Here is a 24866-nt window from a genome sequence, read left to right as displayed (position 1 = left end):
TTTAGAGCAGTGAACTTTGACTAAAAACAGTACTACTAGTGTGATCTGCACTTGTATATATAAAGTTACCATTGCACCTAAGGAACTTCATCATGTACCAGGACCCTGTGGTGCCAGATGTTATACAGACACAGAACAAAAAGATGGTCCTTAAAAAGGTTTTCATGTCTTCCTTTTTCTTTTGGAAATTACACTTGTATTAATTCAGTGGCCAAAAGTTATAATAGTTATTGGTATGTGAACTGAAACCATATTAGAGTATGAAAATAGTTTTTCCAACATGCAGTTTTGAACTTAGGTTCATGAGTGAGCAGAACACTTGAATGAAGATTTATTCGAAGAGAAATATTTGACCTGCAACCTTAAGAGGTCAGTGTAGAAGGATGTTGAGGAGTAGCGGGAGAAAAAAAGGACTGCTTCATAGGAGGACTACATAGCTCAGCTATGAGAAATTTTGCTCATTCGTGCAAACTTTTAAAATAGGCTTAGTATTACTAAATATAAGTTTAATTAGACATTTGCCTTACAGCTCTGTGTATGTTCTCTTGTGTAGGGATAGTGCACATCAAAGGCACCAACAGGATGCAAACAATAATGCACTGTATAAATCTGCACCTAAGGCTTGCCCTAGGATTTGTAGAACTCTGTATGAGGCAAGTTATGTGGAGATGACACCTGCAATAATATAGTATATATTGGTAAGAAGGATTTAGCAGCTATGAGGTGATGGAGTGATTAGCACTGCTGGGCAGAAGAGCATTTAGGAGGATTTTGTCATTTGATAAAGGGTCACAGTGCTTTTAACTGGGAGGTGGAAGGGAACGTTCCTGGTTACACGCAAGATGGTGGGTGTGGGGAGGTCATGGTTTGCCAGAATGCACGGAAAACCAAAGATTTTTACCACAACCGAATGCTGCAAATGTGAGCCCTTGTACAAAAGGGTGGGTCACATTAGAGCCATGTGTATGCTGGATGCGTAGGGGCTGTTGCTGCCTGTGCCTTTCCTCTGATCTTACTTTTGCATGTCTTAATTCAACTTTTTTTTCTTTGCTTTATGTATATTTCAGTAATGCCTAGTGAGCCAAAGTGAGAGTGGGGCAGTGTGGTCTAGTGGATAGAGGACTGGGCTTGGGAGATCAGGGATCTATTCCCAGTTCTGCCACTGGCCTGCTGAGTGATCATGGTCAAGTCACTTCACCTCACTGTCTGTTTTCCCCTCTATAAAATAGGGGTAATTATGAAAGAGCTAAAAATATCAAGTGCTTTGAGCTCTGCTGATGAAAAGCACTGGATAACAGCTGGATTTTATTATTATTTATTACATTCTTTCTCCTTATGCAGGGGTACTCCCTGCAGTTTGTTTCTCAGAATAGGGTTTTTGAAATTAAATATTGTATTTCAGAGCTGAAGCTCTGTAGTGAAGGGTTTGCATATTCTGAAACATTAGGTTCAGATTTTTGGATTTGTCATAATCTGTTACTGGTTGTTTTTAAATCCAAAAGAGTGTGGGTGAAATTCAAATAACCAATATTTCATTCTGCCTCTCTAGTTACATACAGAAGTACTGACGTGGATGGTAATCATTTGTTTCTTTGGCCTAATCTACACTTAAAATTTAGGTCAACATAGCTACAGAGCACTGGGATGTGCCAAATCCACTCCCCTAAGCACTGTAGCTTTGCTGACCCAGCCACTGGAGTAGATGCAGATAGATTGACAGAATAAGGCTTCTGTCAACGTAGCTACTCTCGCTCAGGGTGGTGGTGTTCCTACAGTGACCGAAAACCCCTTCTGTCACTGTAGGCTGTGCCTACACTACAGGGTTATGTCAGCATAGCTTTGGTGTCATACCTGTGGCACTATAGTTCCCATAATGCATACATGGCCTTAGTGTGCATAGTGAACTTCAGCCATATACATTATTTAAGGTTCAAATAAGTTATTAGTCATTGCTATACACAAAGAGCAAACAAAAATCTTAGCTGTGTGTTTGTAAAGCTCTCCACAACATACTTTGTAGATCAGCAGTTGTCTGATGATGATCTTTAGGAACTGACTTACAAACAGGGTTATTTGGTTGGGTTTAAGGCTCTTTCTTGCACAGAGATGCCATGTTGCTTTTCTTACCTACTATAATTCAAAAACTTAACATTTCTGGTTAGCTACCTAAGCATAGACATTTATGAGAGTGTTTATACCTGCCAAAATTATGAATAGCAAAATAACCAATTTAACAAATGGTGCATTGCATTATAGACCATTATACTAGCTCTAATTGCTAGCATCACAGCCCCTACATCTCTCCCTGGCACTAAGGTTAGTTGCTGAGGAAGGGAATGGAATCCACTGACATTCACTTCCAGCTCAGATTATTGGGGAACTAGGGGGAGGGCGGGGAACCTCTTCACCACTGTACCACCTCCCCTGTTTTGCTGAAGTGATCTCACTTTAATTTTAACTTGGAGCTTTCATATAGTTAAGGTTCTCCTCATCTTAGATGTATATGCGTAGCTGTCACTGTGTTATTAGAGAACTATTCAAGCAATCTGGGGACATGGGTTCTGTTTGCCTCTACCCGTTTCTGTGTGTGATCTTGGGCATGTCATTTAACCTGTGTGTGTGTCTACCTATCTGTGAAATGGGACTGCTTACCCACTTAAGTAAAGCACTTCGAGAGCTATGAATGAAAAGTACTACATACATTCTAAGGATTATTTATTTTTCAATCTTAAATAATTCAAGCAAATTTAGAACAAAATTTGGCACTGGCTCTGGAACGGCTGAATGTTCTTTAATTACTATTATTTCTGTTTAAGTTCTTCAGAAACACGTCCAGCTGGCCTGGAGGAGACTGATCAGCCACCGTTGCCTGGAGAGCAAGGAATAAATTTAGACAACACTGGCCCCAAACTTTCAGATTTCACAAACAGGCCACCAGGTGATAAGTTCTTAACATGATTATATAATGTAGTAAACAAATATGATATACAGTATTTTTTTGACTATGTGAATATTATATGTGGGGACATATATTGTTTCTTAACTGACATCAGGCATTAGCAAATAATTGGTGCATGTTGTCTAAATGTTTTGTTTCATTTAAAGCTTTAAGCTGTATTTGAACACTTAAGGCCAAATTCTGCTCTGCATTATACCTGGAAGTATTCTATTGAATTCAATAGGATTATACAGGGATAACATTTTAACCTGTGAAATTTACTATAATTGTTTGGCCAATATTCACTTTGCTTTCATGTTTCTGTCAGTAAAATTTAGAGATTTGTATTTGATTTGGAAATCCATTTTGGACTTGCTTTTATTATTTTACCTGTTTTTTTCTTGGTGCTTGTATTTTTAAGTCTTTGGCTTATTGGTCTTATAGGGCATAGAGTCAGAGATAACATTTGTCTTTAAAGACTGATTTCTTTACCTAAAAGTAGAAGTTTTTGTCTATTTTGTTGCTTATTTTTGAAAGATGTTATTGATAGAGACATACTTGCTCACTGTCTTTTTTTAGAAGCGATCTAATGGTAACATTAGGGCCTATAGTACATCAAATTGATATATTATGTATTTCTTAAATAAGGTCATGGAGAAACTAGTAAAAGACCTAATTAGATTTATCCTCCCTGCTTATACAGGATAGAGACCGCAGGTAGAGGATATTTCAGATGTTAAACCATAATGGCCATTAGGACCACCACACCATTTTTGCTGTTTGGCTATGTGATATGGTGTGGGATTTTGCAATGTACCCCTGAAGCTGTCAAATTTCAGTCACGAGTTTGCTCTTCAGATCCCACAGTTGCTGTTAATTTTTTTCCCATTTCAAAGACATATGTAAATATAGGCAATGTTCAACTCTGCCCTTGTCAGTGAAAATATAGCTTTAAAAGCCTGCAGAGTCTGGCTAGGTTTACACTGGGGGGGATCGACCTAAGATACGCAACTTCAGCTACGCGAAGTTTTACCTGACCGTGAGGACGGCGGCGAGTCGACCGCTGCCGTTCCCCCGTCGACTCCACTTTCGCCTCTCACCGCAGTGGAGTTCCGGAGTTGATGGCTGAGCGATCGGGGATCGATCACTACCAGCCGATCCGGCGGGTAGTGTAGACGTACCCTTATTCTTCAGATGAGGTAGACCCAGAATGGTAGCCACTGATTGCTGTAATAAAATTACATGCCTCCTGCAATTCAAGGTCCTGGAAGTCAGCGGTACGTTAAATGAAGCATTATATGTAAGCCCTTTCAAGGCACTGATAAATGCCATGTGGGTTTTTTGTTTGTTTGTGTTAAATCTTTTCCCTCGGTAAAATGGTTCTTGTCCCGGGGGGTTGTAACCCAGGAGTGAGTATAAACTTGTAGATATTAATTAAAGAGAACAGTGTCATGTTACACTGATACAAAAGGAACATTATTTATCTGTTGGAGCTGGTCACACAAATACTGTTTTTTCTGAAGTTTCTAAGAATTAATATCTTATGGGGTTTTTTGTGTCTGTTTTTAGGTTATCCATCTCAGCCAGTTGAACAAAGGCCTCTTCAGCAGATGCCACCTCAACTTATTCAACATGCGCAGCAGCAGCAGCCACCGCCCCCACTACCCCAGGCACAGCCACAGACTCAGCAGCAACAGCAACAAATGATGATGATGCTTATGATGCAACAGGATCCTAAATCAGTCAGGCTTCCTGTGCCACATGGTGTTCATCCACCTAGGGGCCCTTTAAATCCAGAAACTCAAAGAATGCCAATGCAGCAGAGTGGTAACATGTCAGTAATGGTTAGTTTACAAGGTCCTGGATCAGTACCTCCATCTCCTGATAAGCAAAGAATTTCTTTGCCAGGCAATCCTCCTCTGGGGAATAGTGCAAGAAAGATGGTTTACCAAGATAATGTACAGAATCCTTCCAGTTCACCACTGGGAGAAGTTTCATCAGTACCCTCTCTCCCAGAAGGAAATGGAGCTGATGGGCCACCGGCATCAGGGGCTCAAAATAATATGACCTCTCATTTAGTAGTTTCACAAACTCAGTTAATGATGACGGGGCCAAAACCTGGACCTTCTCCACTTTCAACTTCCCAAGGTGCAAGTCCTCAACAACAATCTAATTCTTTACCTGGCTCTCATACACACCATTTCCCAAATGTAGCCACCCCGTCTCAAACTTCAAGGCCTAAAACCCCAAACAGAGCAAGCCCAAGACCATACTATCCTCAGACTCCTAATAATCGTCCACCTAGCACAGAACCTTCAGAAATAAGCTTATCTCCAGAGAGACTTAATGCTTCTATTGCGGGTCTCTTTCCTCCCCAAATTAATATTCCTTTGCCTCCAAGGCCTAATCTTAACAGAGGATTTGATCAACAGGGTCTTAATCCAACTACCTTGAAGGCCATTGGACAAGCCCCATCAAATCTCACAATTAACAGTCAGTCTGGTTTTGCTGCTCCACAGTCTCACAAGCTGGATACTGTTGTTGTCAATTCAGGAAAGCAAGCCAACACTGGAGGAACAAAGCGAGCAAGTCCAAGCAATAGCAGAAGGTCCAGTCCTGGGTCTAGTAGGAAAACCACGCCAAGTCCTGGCAGACAAAATTCAAAAGCAGCTAAATTAGCATTGCCGACTCCACAGAACCCATCACTTTTGCAAAACATGGAATTACAAAGAAACATGGTAGTTGGTCCAACTTCTTTATCAACACCTGTGACAACAAGTTTTCCAAATAACAACATGCTGAATACTCAGAATCCTGCAATTTCTGTATCTGTTATGACTGGCATTCCTGAAGACAGCAAAGAGAGCCTTAATGTTTCTCAAGACAATGAATGCCAAAGTACACAGGTTGTCCAGGGTAACAAAGACCAGCCTAATATTGAACTAAAAGGCCTTCCCAGCCAAGAAATCAAAATTTCTGAAGAACAACCAAAAAAAGATGAGCCATCTTTAGATACCAACAAGCTTCCCAGCTTGGAGGAAAATAAGACTATGAGAGAGGCACCAACTTCCTTAAGTCAACTTCTTGATAATTCTGGAGCTCCCAATGTAACCATTAAACCCCCTGGGCTCACCAGTCTTGAATTACCATCAATGGTAACCTCTGGCGAGGAGCTAAAGAAGATAGCTGTTGTTCCTCCACTACAGGATTCCTCTTCAAGCAAAGAACCTTCTAGTTCCTTAAGCTTGCCTCAGAATAATGAAGCCTGTTCAACTCAAGTGCACCAAGAACTAGGAGAGATAAATTTAAATGTTACACAGAATGTCCCTCCAGTAATACAAAGACCTGTTAGCTCCTCCTCTATTTCCACTTCTTTACCACCCAATCAGATAACAGTTTTTGTAACTTCAAACCCCATTACATCTTCTGCTAACACATCAACACCATTACCATCTCATTTACAGCCTACATTAGTCTCTACTGTCGTCACAATGCCCAATGTAGGTAACAAAGTTATGGTTTCTGAGGGACAATCAGCAGTTCAGTCTAATTCCCGGCCTCAGTTCATTACACCAGTTTTTATAAACTCATCTTCAATCATTCAGGTTATGAAAGGATCTCAGCCAAGTACAATTCCAACTGCACCATTGACCTCTAATTCTAATTTAATGCCTCAGTCAGTTGCAGTTGTAGGTCCTCTGCACATACCACAGAACATAAAGTTTTCATCAGGGCCTGCTCCTCCTAATAGTCCTGTCCCTAGCATACCAACAAGCAGGTCACTGGTTCTTAATCCACTGGCAGCTCCTATTCAGCTTCCTTCTCCCCCGTCTATGGCATCTTCAAATGTTCTTCCACATCCCCATGTTCAACAAGTCAAAGATTTTAACCCAGATGAGTCCAGTTCTCAAGCTAGTGTATCAGCTGATCAGTGCTCTGTAACGGCGACACAGTCTGGAGCTGTGGTTACATCTCTTCTAACAAGTAGTCCGGGATCTTCTGGAAACAGGCGAAGTCCAGTTTCATCCGGTAAGGGAAAGGGAAAAGTGGACAAGATTGGTCAATTTTTGCTGACCAAAGCATGTAAAAAAGTTACAGGTTCCCTTGAAAAAGGGGAGGAACAACATTCTTTGGATGGAGAAGTTGAAGGCCAGGGCCCTAATAGTCTGGGAACAGAGCAATTACCTGTAGAACTAGACAATAGAACTGTGACACCTCCAGCACTCAGTCTTCTAAGACAGAGCACTTCTGGGCCTGGGAATTTGAGTGTTAGCACGGCTGCTACTGTTTCTGCTTCTGTATCTCCAAGCTTATCAAGCAACACTCCTCCCACGAATGTACTGTCGGTAGTAACCACTCCTATAATCTCAGAGCTTGCACCCACCGCTCCAAGCACTAATAGTAACCGTGGTGGTTTACCAGATGAGCAAATTGGGATTGGCTTAGTGGAGGAAAAAGGAGGAGCACATCAGGAATTGCCACAGAATATAGGTACGTACTCTGTGTGCACTGTTATTCTCCCACCACCTATTACAATTATGAGCCAGAAATTCAGCTGATATGTGGAGCTTTAGGGATCTGCATTTGCAATTACCATAAAATCCAGACAGTTTGACAGAGGGTAATATAACCCAGTTGCTGCTCCTAGAGCATTGTTTTTATAGCATCTGAATGGTATAACTGTGCTTGTAACATTACACTGAAAATAGCTTATTTTTATTTAAAAAAGTGTTACTTGTTCCCACATTTAACTCAATTTTTACATAAGAGAATTGCTGTCGGTCAGCTCTTAGAACAGAAACGAAAAGCGTCTTCATAAAAACTGTGATTTCAGTTCAGCTTTATGAGAGTCTTTGAGTGTATTAAGAGGCTGCATTAATTTTTTCTACATGCTGAGCTTGTGAAAATATTCCCAATTTTTAAATAATTTTATTATGTGAAATTCATAATTTTTCTTGCTACTGCAGTAGATCTGAAAGATATATTTGTGTTCAAAATACAAGTTTACTTGCTCAAAACCATTTCTTCCCCTTAATCCTGTTGTGAAGCAAAATACTGAACATGAGATTTCAAGTGCAGTATGCTCTGATGCTATAATGCATGAGTAATTTCACTTAAAGATCAAAAGTAGGGAGAAAAATTGTATTTGAACACATGTAAAGATGATAAAAGGTGTACATACAATTTCTGTTGTTCAATCTCTTGTGACCTATAATTTCACCAATTCTCCAACCAGGAAAATTCTGTATGGATTGGAAATATTCTTGCCAGAAAATGCAAGTTTGGTTTTGTATTATGTTTAGAGTGATTTTTCTTTCAAATTAGTATGTGAAGTAAACTTTTGTCCCAAAGAATTAAATGTGGGTAAGAAGACTTAACTGTGAGCATGAGCACAAGGTCCCCATTCTAAAAATGTTAACCCTTTCTGGAAATTATTAATTACTATCAATGTGCAGCAACTTTTTTAATATTCTCTTTTTTCACTTAAAAAGAGTGAGTTTAAATATCCACATTTCAGAGACACAAAGCAGCAAGATGTAATTATGAGTAAATGTCATGTGAGAACAAAAAGTGTCTTGATGTCTAACCTGGGTTTTTTGGTCACTATTACTATTCAAGCAGCTGAAAAGGTTTTAAGATGACCTAGCTAATTTTTGCTGTCATTTTTATAGTCCCCCTGAAAACGGAATGGAAATAAAATGGCTTCTGAAGTAAATTCTTGGAAGCATTTCCCATTAGTGCTTTATATCATGAAATTTGGACACCAGGATTGAAATACTGACACCCTTGAATGGGAATTTTTCCATAGATGTTAATGGGGCCACAATTTCACCTGAAGTATTATTGATAGCTTTATCAGCTAATTAAATGTCTTAACATTATTCCACAATGGGGGGGGGGGGGGGCGGGAATAGCTATTAACAAAAATTAGCCGTGACAATCTTCCTCTAAAACATTGATGGCAAACAATGTTGTGTTACTTTCCAAGTGACTTTGCTGCTGCTCCTTTTATTCAGCATGTGAGATAAATACCGAGAAGAGGAATGGGAACAGATGTGTAATCTAGTTACAGAGAGAGGAGCTTTCCTTGGAAGCATAAAATATAATATGGTAGAGTGACCTTGTTAGTTCATGGGAATATAACCCCTGGAATTATGTAGGTTTTATTTCAAGAGTACAAAATAGATAGTTGTTCTAATATTTGCAGCAAGCTGCAGTTCCACACTTGAAAACTCCATGTCTCACTGAAAAGTAACAGGAACCCCCGTCCCCTTCCTCCCCCCCCTGCCCCCACACCTTTTTTTTTTTTTTTGACATTCTGAACGCAATGTAACCTTTTTCAGCCTAGCTGGTTATGTAACATAGGCAATAGTTACAAACCCATAACGTGGTGTGGCAACATTTAACTTTGAAATAGTAAAAGGGCTGGTGATTGCTGCACCAGTTCCACACCAGAGGTGATGGTATTTTAAAGGTGAAAGCAAAAGCCTTTTTATGTGCGAAGAAGCTGCGTTCAAGATTGTCTTTATCCTGCAACTTGAGTTCACCAACTTGTAAAGCAGAGGTAGATAGTTGCATATTCTATGCTGTTTTAGATTTTGGCAGTGGGATCAGCCACTGAAGGAAGATCACAGAATTTCAGTTAGACTTGCCATGCAGTTAAAGGAAGAACTGAGTTTTCAGTTTTATCTCAAAATGTATGTATAATTTTATGGCTCTAAAGTCATATAGTCAGTTGTTTAAGTCGGACCTAAAGAGTTCTGGGTTTATTTTCTTTTTGAATTATTTAGCATGCTTTTTTTCTAACAAGGCTGTTTTCCCCTGCTTATTTTTAACTTAGTAGTATAAAGAATATTAAGTCAGGTCTTCGTTGGTTTTTCTGGAGGTCTTCTTGAGAATCTCTGCAATGTATTTTAAACTCTTGCAATTTAATTGAAAGGGTAAGAGTGTTTAACATTAATAGACATCCTTTCTCCCAAATGTTCATTAGGTATTGGAGTTGTATCATTGTTAAAACCAGAGAGAGACCAGAATTTAAAAAAAAACTAAATGAAAATCCCTTAACTTTTTCAGTTCTTTATCTCATGTGATGTTTAATTTCACCAATTCTCCAACCAAACTATATGGATTGGAGAAATCCAAAATTTTTAATGCAAAAAACAAGCAGAATTTTTTTTTCTCCTTGGTTTTTCTACCACCGCCCCTCCCCCCCCCCCCCACTTCCCTCCCCCAAAAAGAAATGCAATCAGTCTTAGGTTACCATATTGCTGTGTAGGCTGGGCTGATCGTGCAAGGCAAAAAATCCTATAATTGCTTTTGAAAGAAAAGTGGATCAGTGCTGACTTTTTCCTCCCTTTTATTTTAGCATCTTCACAACATTTAACCCAGAAGGAAACTCCAGTTGCAACACCAGAAAGTGCTGTTCAAAGAACAGGTAATTTTTACTGTGGAAATCAGCATACACCTATGTATTATGTATGCAACTTTGCATTATTTTGCATTTCTGGGAAGCAGTTGCCTTTTGTTGGTTGTACACACTGTCCTTATTGAAACAATTTTGATACTGTTATTCATTGAAACAGTTATTTCATAAATTTATGGGAATGATCAGCATGATAGCTTGGGTGCCTCCTGCTGTTTAAGCATTTTGTCCTGCATGCCTTAATTTTAATTTATATGAACAGACTATATTGTTTTTTGAAATGTAGGTTGAAATTTTCAAAGTAGTGATGGGGATTTAGACACATTTTCCATTTATTTTAATGGTGGTATATTTACATCTCCCAGGACAGCTTTGAAAGTCTCAGCCATCAACTTTAAGGGCTGGATTTTCCAAAGAACTCAGTTCTCCCATTTAGATACCTAGATGATTTTCAGAGGTGTTAAATGGGAGCTCCTGGGTGCTGAAGACCTTTGAAATCCATTTAGGTCCCTAAATGGGAAACTGAGTGCTCTTGAAAAACTGTCCATCCTTAGAGGCCTAAATATGTGCTGCTGGGTACTTGATCCCTTTTGAAATTCTGGCCCTAAAATCTAATTTCTTTTCTACTCGTTTTTTTAATGAACCCACAGCAGCGTTTGCACCGATCCATTTTTCTTGCTGTCTTTGGGAAGAGCTATTTGCTATCATCTAAGATAATAGACATATTAAATTCTGTTTAAAAAACCAAACAAATCTTGCTGAGGCCTTAATCCTAAAAACACACACACGTGAGTAGCCCCACTGTCATTGATGGGACCATTAATATGTGTACAGTTCAGCATGTGTGTGGAGGCCTTAGTGTGACTGAAAATGGGTCTTGAAGAAAAGACTGCACTGACTTGTTCAAAAACATCCATTTAAATGAAAGAAAACAATTACAGGCAGGCATGCTTTTGGGGTTATGTTCTGCTCTTCAAGCTGGGGGGATGTGGGTGTCACAGGAAGTTCATGTGAAGAAACCGCAATTCTGATTTTTACTATGGAATATTATCCTTGCTTATAGAATTCTGCATGGAAGGAAAATTTCTAGTAATTTCAAAATTCAGTCTCTTGCTCTAGATTAGCATATTCAGTCCATTTTGCTTTTCTGTTGTTGTGGGTCAAACAAGAATATGAAATCAGTGATTTGATAAGCCAACTCTCCTTATTTCTTAGTGAGTTTTTAAAAAATTCTTTTTCTAACTGTCACATTTGGAACACACTGTAGAAAAATTACATTTAATTAAAAAGTTAACAGGCATTGTTAAAGCATTCTTCAAGGAAAAGCTTGTCAGTGCTTTGTGCAGCAGTGGCTAAGAAAAGTGAACAAAATTTTAGGATATTTCAGGATGGAGTGGAGAATAATACTGAAAATATATTAAATTATAACATTATTCTGTCAATCAATGGCATGTCCTTGTCTGGAATACTGTGTTCAGACCTGGGCACCCTGTCTCAATGAAAACTTAGCCAAAAGAGTGGGGATTCAAAGACTGGCAACAAGAAGATTAGAGACCTGGAAAAAATCTCATTAAATGGGACTGGTTACCATAGAGAGGAGACATACAAGAGGAGAACATGCAAAAGTTGTACAAAATAATGAATGGTATGAAGAAGGCAGACCAGCAGCTTCTAGTAATCCTTTCTCATAATATAAGAACAAGGGGACATTCAATAAAATTGAAAGATGTCAAGTTTAAAATTGAAAAAAGGAAATACTTTTTCATACAATACACAACAAGACTGTGGAACTCATAGCTATAAGCTATCTTTGAGGCCAGGAGCTTAGCAAGACTCAAAAAAGGATTGTACATTTATATTAAGAATATCCTGACTTATACTTTCAAGATTTAAAAAAGAAACCCCTTTGGAAGGGATATAAGCCTTCATGCCTCATGGCATAAGGCAAAGACTAACTCAAATGAGGGTTAAGAAAAACCTTTCCCTGTGGACAGGCTATTCTACAATTGCCTTCTGCGGGGTTTCTTGTACCTTTCTCTGATGTAGTTGGTGATGGCCACTGTCAGAGATGTGATACTGGGCTAGCTGGACCACTGGTCCAGTATGGAATTTCCTAGCTATAGGGTTGTTTGAGAGTAACAATTGTCTTGTAGAGTAGGGAAGTTATTTTACCAACCCAGTTTAGGATAAGCGATCTGAGATAAATAATGGTGCCTAAAGGGTTGTGTTTATTTTGAGGCAAAGGGTGGGATCAAGTTATACTAATGAGAAAAAAGTTATACAGTATGTTACACTGAGAATATTTAAAATGAAGTCTAGGTTTCTTAAAATATAGATCTGCCTGTGTATATTTCTGCTGTGTTTTAACATTACCATGAAATGTTGTGAGAGAATCCTACAGTGTATTTCATAGTTTTCCCCCAAAGCTTATATTACAGGTAGCAGTCACATATCTTCCAGATATCTGATTTTTAACGTGTATATATTTCCGCAGCAGGTTAGAAATATATCTTTTTCTTTTGCAGAACTTGAAGCAAATGCTGCAATAGTTGCTGGCCAAAGGTAAGTAGATAGTCGCTGTAGATTCAGGATGAATGTAGCTATCTTTGGAGGGTGTCTGTTTCTCTTTGACTTTGCCTTAATCATACAACTTTCAAGAAATTCTTTATTGCCACAGCCTCTTTATTCTCCTTGGCCACACATCTTTTTTCTCTATTGAAAAGACTGGTTAGGCCAGGTGTTATTAAAGTAGGATACTGTTGCATTAAGACTCCCAAATGTGCCCCTACACTTCTGGACAGCAAACTTGTGTATCACCTTGTCAGATCGGTCCATCAGCCCTCACAGAGCCCTCACATGTCATTCGTATTGTTCTAGCCATTCCCTCAGCCACCCGCTGACCAGGCTGTCAGTGGTACCGGACACCCGATCAGCATAGCGCATCACAGCCCAGAACCCCTGAGCTCAAGTTATCCACCAGCCTCCCAAGTATCTGGGACTATAGGCGCATGCCACCCGCCTGGTAACTCGTATATAGTTAGTTTTTATAGATGTGTACTGCTTTTATTGTTTTTAGGTAGTTTCTAGTCGTTTTAGCGTAGACTAGCTAGTTTGGGGGCCTGTTTTTTGTCTTTGCTCTCCCTGCCCCTGGTATCCAAACACGGGTACTGTTCTATGCCTGAGGCTTTAAAATCTGTGCCTCCCTGCCCTCATTCCTTCTCAGTCAGTGACGAACATCAACACTGCCTCTTCACCTTGGGAGAGGGCCAGGTGCAGTATCTATCAGTCCTTCCTCAACCGTACCCAAGAAGGGTTGGGCTCTCTACCTCAGGAAGCATCTCATGGAGGTTGCCATGAGATCTCCTTCAGATGCAGGCCAGGGAACCCCTTCTGTACATCAGCCTGAACAGAACTTTGTATATGGTTGCTATCATTTATTCTGCTGAAAACTGATATTAGTAGAGTCTTGTAGAACATACATGGACAGGTGCTGGCTAACGTATTCAGTAATTCAGGTGGTTAAACATCAGGATGAAGTATGATTTTCATGATAGTACCGGTCTATTGATGTTTTGGGCCACACCTTTTAATAGTGGGAACCTTAAATTGACTATAGGAGTATCTAATGATAGAAATATTGCTAGACTTTTGACAGAGAGAAAATAGTTATGCTAAGACTACTGATCATATCTTTCATGCTCTTCTAAATACAACAGAATGGCTGTTAGCCAGGGCAAATGGTAAACCTTACCCACGTAGGGCCCACTGGGATAGTGGGGAGTACCAAGCTCTAAATGGGGGCTAAGGCTATAAACCTCTGCAGGCTCTGGGGCTGCCCCTGGCGGGAGGGGGGAACCAGAGCTGCCTTCGGCCGTCGGAGCACCCTCCGTGAATCCTCCTTAAGTGTAGCCCTCCTCGAAGGCAGCAGAAAAAAAAATGCAGAGTTCCTGGGGCTGTTGCTGAGTTAATTATTTAAAATAAACGATCTTGTTGCATGCACTGGGCTATCACCGTAATTGTATAGTTAAGTTTGAAGATTGCCTACCATTATAATCTCCCTTTAGCTTCAGCAAAGCTAAACTGAAATTTCGTGGGTGAGAGAGTCTTATAGTGCAGAATTTTTCTGATAAAATGAGGCTAACAAACCAGACATATGGGAGATATGAGGGCTCACAAAATGAGGTTACAACACTTGAACATTTTCCTAACTCTTTTTGACACATTATCTGACTCCAAAATGTCTGGGAACTCCAAATATGTTTGTGTCTTATTCATAGATTCCAAGGCCAGAAGGGACCATAGTGATTATCTAGTCTAGCCTTCTGTACAATACAGGCCAGATAATTTCCCCAAAATAATTCCTACAGCATATCTTTTAGAAAAACATCCAATCTTGATTTAAAAATTGCCAGCGATGGAGAACGCACCACCACCTCTCATGACTCATTATCCTCACTATTAAAAATTTACACCTTATTTCTGGTTTGAATTTGTCCACCTTCAACTTCCAGCCATTGGATCATGTCAGAACTTTCTCTGCTAGATTGAAGAGCCGATTATCAAATATTTGTTCACCATGTAGGTACTTGCAGACTGTAATCAAGTCATCCCTTAACCTTTTCTTTGTTAAGCTAAATAAATTGATCTCCTTGGGTCTATCACTATACATAGGGCCCTACCAAATTCACAGTCCATTTTGGTCAATTTCATAGTTATAGAATTTTAAAAATAATAAATTTCATGATTTTAGATCTTTAAATCTGAAATTTCATGGTGTTGTAATTGTAGGGGTCCTGACACAAAAAGGAGTTGTGAGTGGTCGCAAGGTTATTGTAGTAGAGGGTTGCAATACTGCTACCCTTACTTTTGTGCTGCTGCTGGTGGTGGTGCTGCCTTCAGAGCTGGGCAGCTGGAGAGTGGTGGCTGCTGGCCGGATCCCAGCTCTGAAGTCAGAGTTGCCGCCAGCAGCAGCGCAGAAGTAAGGATGCCATAGTATGGTATTGCCACCCTTACTTCTGCCCTGCTGCCTGCAGAGCTGGGCCTTCAGTCAGCAGCCACCCAAGTCTGAAGTCAGCAGTATAGTAGTAAGGGTGGCATGGTATTGGATTGCCACGCTTATTTCTGCACTGCTGCTGGCAGGGTGCTGCCATCAGAGCTGAGTGCCCAGCCAACAGCTGCTGCTCTCCAGCCACCCAACTCTGAAGGCAGTGCAGAAGTAAAGGTGGCAATACTGCGACCCCCTTAAAATAACCTTGCAACCTCCCTGCAACTCCCTTTTGGAACAGGACCCCAATTTGAGAAACACTGGTCTCCCCCTGTGAAATCTGTATAGTATAGGGTAAAAGTACACAAAAGACCAGATTTCATGGTGGGAGACCAGATTTCATGGTCCGTGACACGTTTTCATGGCCGTGAATTTGGTAGCTCCCTAACTATAAACCATATTTTCTAAGTCTTTAATCGTTCTCCTGGCTCTTCTCTGACTTTTCTTCAATTTATCAACATCCTTCTTGAATTGTGGACACCAGAACTGGACACAGTATTCCAGCAGCAATTGTACCATTGCTAAATAGAGAGATAAAATAACCTCTTTATTCCTACTCAAGATTCCCCTTTTATGCATCCAAAGATCGCAATACCCTTTGGCCTGTAGCATCGCATTGGGATCTCATGGTCAGCTGATTATCCACCACAGCCCCCACATCTTTTTCAGAGTCAGTGCTTCTCGGGGTAGAGTCCTCTGTCCTGTAAGTATGGCCACATTCTTTGTTCCTAGATGTCTGTTTACATACACCTCTACCTCGATATAACGCTGTCCTCAGGAGCCAAAAAATCTTACCGCGTTATAGGTGAAACCGCATTATATCGAACTTGCTTTGATCCGCCGGAGTGCGCAGCCCCGCCCCCTCCCCGGAGCACTGCTTTTCCGCATTATATCAGAATTCGTGTTATATTGGGTTGCGTTATATCGGGGTAGAGGTGTATAGCCCTTTTAAAACACATTCTGTTTGCTTGTGCCCAGCTTACCAAGCAAACCAGATCGCTCAGTGACCTGTCCTCGTTATTATTTTCTATTCCCACAGTCTTTGTGTCATCTGCAAACTTTATCAGGGATGATTTTGTTTTCTTCCAGGTCATTGATAAAAATGTTAATAGCGTAGGACCAAGAACCGATCCCTGTGGGACCCCAGTAGAAACGCACTTGTTAGGTGATGATTCCCTGTTTACAATTGCTTTTTGAGTCCTATCAGTTAGCCAGCTTTTAACCCAGTGGTTCCCAAACTTTTGTTTGGTGACCCTTTTTACACAGCAAGTCTCTGACTGCAAGCCCCCCGCCCCCTTATAAATTAAAAACACATTTTTAAATAATTAACACTATTATAATTGCTGGAGGGGAAGCAGGGTCTGTGGGTAGAGGCTGAAAGCTTGTGACCCCCCACGTAATAACCTCGTGACCCCCTGAGGGGTCACGTCCCCCAGTTTGAGAACCCCGCTTTAATCCATTTAATGTGTGCGGTGTTAATTTTTTGTCGTTCTAGTTTGTTAATCAAAATGTCATGTGGTACCAAGTCAAACGCCTTACAGAAGTCTAAGTATATTTCATCAGCACTATTACCTTTATCAACCAAACTTGTAATCTCATCAAGAAAAGATACAAAGTTAGTTTGACAGAATCTGTTTTCCAAAACTCATGTTGACTGGCATTAATTATGTTACTTTTTTTAGTTCTTCATTAATTGACTACATCAGTGTGACAGTTCTTGGGGTACCCAGGATTGTGCTGAAGCCAGTTCCCCTGGTTCACTGGCTCTCCCCCCCTCACCATCCCGGAGTGGTACCTGGGCTGCTGGTGCTGGGGAGAGATGGGCCAGCTTAACGGGGGATCCCCAGCTGCTGCTGCTGCTCTGGTGACCTGAACGTGGGAGCTGCGGTCATTCCGGCGCCAGCTGCTGAAACAATGCTGCCACTCTTGTGCCTCCCAGTGCTGCTGTAGCTGCCTTCCTGCCCCATCCCCTCCCCATTGCTCTCCCCACTGTCCCCTGCCCTTGTCCCCCTCGCCCCAGTGCCCCATCCCCCTGCCCCATTCCTCATCCCCCTTCTCTTCCCCCTTCCTTTCCAACTGCCTCTTTTCCCTCTTCCCCCATTATCCTGCATTATCTTGCCTGGGATCGATGTCAGAATGACTGGCCTATAATTACCCGTGTCATCTTGTTTGCCATTTTTAAATATTCTGTAGATATTTAAATATTCTTTCTTCCAGTCTTCTGGAACTTCCCCAGTGTTCCAAGACTTGTTGAAAATGAGCTTTAACAGTCTAGTTAACTCTTCAGCCAGCTCTTGTAAAACTCTTGGATGCAAGTTATCTGGACCAGCTGATTTAAAAATGTCTGACTTCAGTAGCAGCTGTTGAACATCCTCCTGAGATACTAGTGGAATGGAAAGTGTATTATATGATATGACTACATCATCTGTTTTTCCCCGAATACAGAACAGAATTTTTATTGGACATTTCTACTTCTTCCGCATTATTATTATTGATAATTCTATCATTTTCATCTAGTAATGGACCAATACCATTGTTAGGTTTCTTTTTGTTCCTAATATACTTAAAAACAAAAACAAAAAAAAACCCTTCTTACTGTTCTTCACTCTGCTGGCCATAGAGTTCTCCTTGTGTCCCTTATGATTTGTCTACAGTTCCTAAATTCTGATTTATAATCATTACTATCGACTTCCCCTTTCTTTGATTTGTTATATATTTTAAAAATTTATAGGTGCCTTCACTTCCTCTTTAAACCAGATCTTTTTTTAACCAATACAGCTTGCTTCCTCGATTGTGGCTCTTTGGGCATCTAGTAAAGTGTTCTTAAACAATTACAAATGATCAGTCACACGTTTCTGATTTAAATTTTTCCTCCCAGATGATTTGTCTCATAATTGTTTTCAGCTTTGTAATATTGGCCCTGTTAATGCACCAACTATATATACTACTAGTCTGGACTTCATTCTGTTTGCACATTATAAATGTGATCAAGTCATGATCACCTGTACATAAGCAACCATTAATTTTTAATTCTGTGATCAGTTCCCCCTCATTAGTTAAGGCCAAGTCTAATATAAAATTTCCCCTGTGTTGGATGCCATACTTTAAGTTAGGAAATGGTCATCTGTAATATTAGAAATTCTAAGGATGTTGGAGTACTGGCAGCATGAGACCCCCAACGTATGTCACTCAAATTGAAGTTGCCCATGATCACACACCTTTTTTCCCCCTAACATTATAAATAGGTGCAAAGAAGCCGGTCACCTGTTCTCTTGTGTGATTTGGTGGTCTGTAACAGACACCAATACCCCATCCTGTGCTTTATCTTCTAGGACATCTAAAAGCATTCAACATAACTTTCTTCTGAGTTATCAGTGACTCAGAAACAGGTAATGGCTTTTTTGGCAGTGTCTGTCACTTTATGAATCCCTCTGAAGTTTTCTGCAAGTCAGTTTTTATGGAGTTAAGGAATCCTCCCAAGCTGAATGTGGACTTCCAGAACTGCGCATAAGTATCACGCACATTAGGAGAGCCCTGCCTCATGAAAAGTACTAAAGGTCATACACAATTCAGGAAAGGTTGTCTCTGGCTGTTTTGGATTTCCTAATCCCTGTAAAAGCATCAAGGGCAGTGGCTGTAATGGCACCTTCAAATGTCACGCAGTCTTGTGCATTAATCACAGGTATGGGGAGTCAAACCTCCAGTTCCATTTCCACCTCTGCCAGTGACTGGACATCATACTTACAGGCATTTACAAATGTTATTTGGGTAGGCCTCACAACACCCCTCTGAAGTAGATAATTATCGTTATCTTTATTTTACTAATCACATATGGGAAAACAGAGGCTAAGGGACCTACATGTGGAATGCTAATCTAATGGATTAGTCTAAAGTGCAATGTTTCTCAATCTTTTTGTGCTGGTAACCCGCTTTGGACTTAAAAAAAAAAATCGTGACTCCTCTAGAAAAAATTGCGACAGCCTACCTTAAGCTCAGGGCTTCAGCCCCCAGGACTGGCTCTAGGCACCAGCAAACCAAGCACGTGCTTGGGGCAGCACAATTCCAGGGCTGCGTTCTGGGTAGAGTTTTTTTTGTTGCTTAGGCAGTTGTGCTCTCGGAGGGTTTTTTTTTTGTTTTTTTGCTTCGGCATTTGCCCTCTTGAGGGTGTTTTTTATTTTGCTTGGAGCGGCAAAAAACCTAGAGCTGACCCTGTCAGCCCCTCACATCTTGAGGCACAGGGCTTCAGCCCCACCGTGGCTTGCAGGCTCAGGGCTTCAGTCCCCCATGAAACATGTACATTGGCTTTGCAGGGCCCCCTGTGGTGTAGGGCCCCAGGCAATTTCCCTGCTTCCTACCCTTTAGTGCTGGCCCTGCTTGCAACCCCCTAAATCTCTCCAGTGACCCCACTGGGGTTGCAACCCAGACATTAAAAAACACTGATCTAGTGGGTTAGATATGAGATCTGGAGAGCTGGGGTCGAAGCCTGGTGTTGACACTTGTTTTATGTCTTAGGCAAGTCATTTAGCTTTTCTGTGCCTCTGTATTCCCATATGTAAAATGGGGATACTTATTTGCCTACCTGGTTACCTGCTCTCTGCCTTTCCATGCTTGCCAATGTTCTGTGCCTTTTTGTCTTTGTAACTTGATTGTTGAATTCCTTGGCTTTCAGACATCAGCTGTTAAAACTACAAACTTGTATAAGTTTTCTCTCTTAAAATGAGGATTTCCTCTTAGAAATGACTATGTAAAAATAGAACCTTTGTACTCTACAGATCTCCTCTGTGTGTTTTTTCAGACTCAGGACTGCTGACTAAAATACATTTTTATTCTTGTTAGTCCTGCAGAGACGTCACATGAAGAGGGCATGAAGTGAATTCTGTTCCTTCTTGTGTGTTATCAACAGAGAGTTGTTTAATTGGTTCCACTTAGTTAGCTTGTGAACCCACAGAAGACAATAGGGTTGCATAGATGTCACTGAGGGCTTCATTTGGCCTGTTGAAATTTACTGGTGAGTCAAGGTGGGTGAGGTAATATCTTTTACTGGACCAACTTCTGTTGGTGAGACAGACAAGCTTTCGAACTACACAGAGCTCTTCCTCAGGTCTGGGAAAGGTAACTCAGAGTGCCACAGCTAAATACAAGGTTGAACAGATAGTTTAGCATGAGTAGTTAGCCCATATTCTAAAGGTGAAGTGGCTTGTTAACTCCCCTGTAGACCTAGGACAAAAAGGGGGGTTAATGGGTTACAGATTGTTGTAATAAGCCATAAATCCAGCATCTTTATTAAAGTCAGAATTTTTAGTGTCTAGCAGCAGGGCTCCCCTTTTGAAAGTGTTGTGCAGGTTTCCTTTGAGGATGAGGACTGATAGGTCAGACATAGAGTGATCACTTTCTGAAAAGTGTTCACCCATAGGGGATACAGGTTTTTTTTTTTAATTTTTTTAATTTTTCTCTGTGAGCTCATTCAAGAGCATAGTGATTGTCTGGTTTCACCCACATAGTCGTTGTTGGGGCATTTAGTGCACTGGATGAGGTACACAGTAGCATGTGTAGGATCCATGGATCTTGAAAAGAGTGTTGTGGGAGATATTGATCATGGTAGCAGTGGAGAGATGTCTGCAGGTTTTGCATCTGTTCTGCTAACGTCTGGTCATGGTCTTAATAAAGACACTGGATTTATGGCTTATGACAACAATCTGTAACCCACTGATCCCCCTTTTTATCCAATGACTACAGGGGTGTTAACGGGGCACTTCATCTTGAATGGTCCTTTAGAAATACGTTCTGAACTATCTGTTTAACCTCATATTTAGCTGTGGCACCTTTCCCAGACCTGAGGAAGAGCTCTGAGTAGCTCAAAAGCTTGTCTATCTCGCGAACAGAAATTGGTCCAATAAAAGGTATTACCTCAACCACCTTCTCTCTAATATCCTGTGGCCAACACGGCTGCAAAAACACTGCATACAACAGTGAAACTTATTAGTGTCTGTGTATGAGAAGAAAATAACTTAGCTTAATTCCCAGAGCACAAGATGAGTTTGCAAGGCTGGTAGAAACGAGTAAACAGTTTTAAATGTAAACAAATGTAAACACCTGCTAATATGGTGTGAGAGAAAATAAATGTGAAGCCCCACAGTACCATTGTAGAATAACTTTTCATGGCAGAACTGCACTTTGTTATTAATTCTTTTAAAGCATTAAACCCACCTTAATAAAGCCTGTTTTGGTCTGGGAATAAATCATTTAGAAAGATTAGTGAAGCAACTCTTCTTAGTTGTACAAAATAGTTGACAACAGTCCCTTCTTAAAAGTTCACAATTCTCTCTTGTGTTCATTTGTGACTTCAGTTCTGTATTTCCTTATTATAGCAGTTTCTTATATAACCTAAGACTTTCCCTAGACTTCAGTAATGGTGATATCTGCTGACCATTTAAAATATACCCAATTTCTCGGTCATTTGAATGTTTCAAATAACTCTCTTCCCTTATCCCTATCATTTCATATCTTCAGTGCTAAGGATCTGGAACTGGTATGCTTGTCTAATGAATTGCATTAAAAAAAGATTCTTGCACTTCACCAGAAATATTTTGTCTCACTTTATTAGTAATGAGGCAAAAGAGAGTTGTGAAAAATCTAAAACTCCAAGTAGAAGAAATTCAAGAACAGAGGAATCTGCTGCTTCACAGGAAACAGTAGAGAATGGACAGCGCAAGAGGTCCTCCAGGCCATCATCTGCCTCTAGCACCGCAAAAGGTAAAATGCACAGCCATCCTTACTGTGGAATGGGCAGGAAGTGAAGTAGTTTCCAAAATAATAATGTCATTTGAATAAGTGCACCATGCCTATGGTGTTCAGTGTATGCTCCTAACCCTAGAGTTAGTACTGATGAGTTAGAGACAGGCTGGAGTTTCAAAGTTTACATAGTTCAGTACCTGCAGTAAATCTCTTGTATGCAAATTTTTTACTGTAGTTTGTTTTCTGCAGTACTCATTAACCTAGCATTCAAAAAAATCATAGTACTCTTAAAATATAGTACTCTTGGCAGTAATGGGCAGACATTGAAAGAAGTGTACTCAGGCAAGACAGTGACATTTTTCCTACAGTCTGAAAGAAGTGAGACAAAAGCTTATGTCTTCTAGTGTGTGATCTGCTTTCGCAAATCCAAATGGTCTTGTTATGCTGCTCAGGCATGCTTAGAATGCTGCCTCGATGACAGTCCAAGAGTTTTGTGTGCTGGTACACAGATCCTCAGCTGTTCTGTCTAAGAACATGTGAAATCCTAAAGTTACAGATATTAACCCATGGCATCAGCAGTTGCAGGAGTGTCTTATTTCTTTAAGGGCTATGGTCAGGAACAAAGTATGCAGCATTTGTGTGGCACATATATGTTCATTGGTAGAATGCCTGGTTCATGATGACAGTGACTGGGACGTGGGTGGTCAGGCCTAGTGGTTGGAGTCACAGGTCAGAGCAGAAGTCAGAGACCAGATGCCAGAGCTGAGGGTTGGAGCTGGGTTACCTGGAGTGAGGCAAGGCTGGGTCAAAGGCAGGAGCAGGGCTGGGCACAAGCAGGTACAAGAGCTATCGCAGCTATGGGTGAGTAACTGCTGAACTGCTTCTCATTTTTTCCCGTTGATTTAAGTACACCACATCCTCAAATGACAGTAGCTATGGGTAGGTCTACTCTTACTACAGCAACCGAAGAGGTTTTTCCATTGCTGTAATAAATCCACCCCTTTGAGAGGTCATATGCAGAGCGATGGAAGAATTCTTCTGTCAGCCAAGCAGTGTCTATAGTGAGGGTCAGGCTGACCTAATTACATTGCACAGGGCATTTTCGCAGCCCTGAGTGAGATACTTAGGTTGACCTGTTTAGGTGTGGACCAGGCCATACGTTGACATAGACATTCTTCCTTCAACATAGCAGCCTCTACACTGGGACTTAGGTCAGCATAGCTACATCAGTCAGGGTATGGCTTTTTCACACCCTTCACTAGCATACCTACGTCCACCTAACTTGTAAGTGAAGACTGAGCTGATGGGGTCAGTCTCATGTCAGTAAAGTTCTGGTAGGTGAGACTCATGTAATGATGTAAAGAGAATGTCAAGAGGAATTTTCTGCCAATATTTTAAAGATAACACATAGAACATTAAGAAATAACACAGATTTATAATGAAATGAAATTGATCAAATTAAATTCAGCAACCTTTTCCCACACTGGAAACATTACAAATGTTTACATTTTTACCTTCAAAGTGTTCCAGAGAGCACTTCCAGCTAAATATAGTACTGAATCAAAATATAGTATCAAAAATTGCATTGAGGTATCTATGTATTCTGCGGTCCCATGGCCATGAAATTCACTTCCTGTAACATAATTGTGCTCCAGAATCTCATCTTTCATTTTAAAAATTAATGATCTTTGATTTTAAAGAAGTTTGAAAATGTGAACAGAATGTGGAGTGATACAGTGATATCTTCATGAGTTTGAGGCAGCCTGAAACAATAGCTTTGGGAGGTGTAACCTGTCCCATTCACTGTAGTAGATTAATTCTGAAACCTAAACATGACAGACAGACAATGGCATTTTAAAAACGAAAAATGTGGGAACAGCATAAAATAAATGGTATTTAGTATCGGAATAAACACGTTTGTTCCACTATTTGTTTTTCTATTAATGAAATAAAAACCTCCTTTTTTTTTTTTAAACCATGTATCTGAAGCTGCCACAGAATCTAGGTCCAGCTTACCAAATTGTACACAGGGCCTTGATTTCCTTTCCCCCCATTTAGGTGACTGGGCAAGCTCAGGACCAAAGACAAAAATGAAAACAAAAACCCAAGAATTTTTCAGGGGAAACACACTATGCCTGTCACAGCTAGCTAGGGAACTGATGGAACCTGAAGAAGTTTGTCATTGGTGCATACTCCTGACTGTTCTACCTTTTAATAGCGAATGAGAACTTTTTTTTTAAGTGTATTTATTATTTTAAATGCATTCAGGAATGTGTTAGGTGCCTTTCATTACGAATAAAAGCACAATCCGTGCACTAAGAAACATACAAACTGACTTCAGGAACTCTGCAGTGAGGGATAGGAGAGGTGATGCAAGTTCTCTAAACAAAATCTAGTGCATAGTAAGATGGAGTAAAAGACATTGTTGGAAGAGAAATACTTGGCTAGTTCTTGTAGGCATTTTGGAAGAAGTGGCTCTACACAGGAAGGATTTAAATGAAGAGAGGGTTGTAGCTTTGCAGACCTGCTCATGTGTGCAGTGCCCTTGCTGAAAGGCAGCAAGGTAGAAACAGCCCAAGGACAGTTGTAGAAGTGGGCAAACTGAGTCAGTTTTACGTGATCATTACATATGTGGCGCACACTAGTTTGTAGTTTTGGGTAGTGACCAGTGTTAGAATTCCAGTAATGTTCAGAAGACATTAGACTATTGGCTCCAAAAGTGAGTG

General features: G+C 40.5%; 1 protein-coding gene across 6 annotated transcripts in view; it reads left to right on the top strand.

Moving 5' to 3' along the window:
* NCOA6 (nuclear receptor coactivator 6) overlaps positions 1-24866 on the top strand; it is a 94910-nt gene that overhangs the window by 42884 nt on the left and 27160 nt on the right. For 4 of the 6 annotated variants that reach the window (XM_065565738.1, XM_065565740.1, XM_065565744.1 and 1 more), the window contains 5 exons: positions 2817-2938; positions 4508-7429; positions 10305-10373; positions 12887-12923; positions 22010-22158. In XM_065565738.1, the coding sequence (XP_065421810.1) occupies positions 2817-2938; positions 4508-7429; positions 10305-10373; positions 12887-12923; positions 22010-22158 (3299 nt within the window). The remainder of the gene's footprint in view (positions 1-2816; positions 2939-4507; positions 7430-10304; positions 10374-12886; positions 12924-22009; positions 22159-24866) is intronic. The other 2 variants (XM_065565742.1, XM_065565741.1) reach the window with 2 other exon arrangements.

Source organism: Chrysemys picta, chromosome 13 (assembly GCF_011386835.1).
Source record: "Chrysemys picta bellii isolate R12L10 chromosome 13, ASM1138683v2, whole genome shotgun sequence".
NCBI classification, from domain to species: domain Eukaryota; kingdom Metazoa; phylum Chordata; order Testudines; family Emydidae; genus Chrysemys; species Chrysemys picta.
The sequence above is the reverse complement of the archived record's forward strand: the minus strand, read 5'-3'. Positions and strand labels throughout refer to the sequence as shown.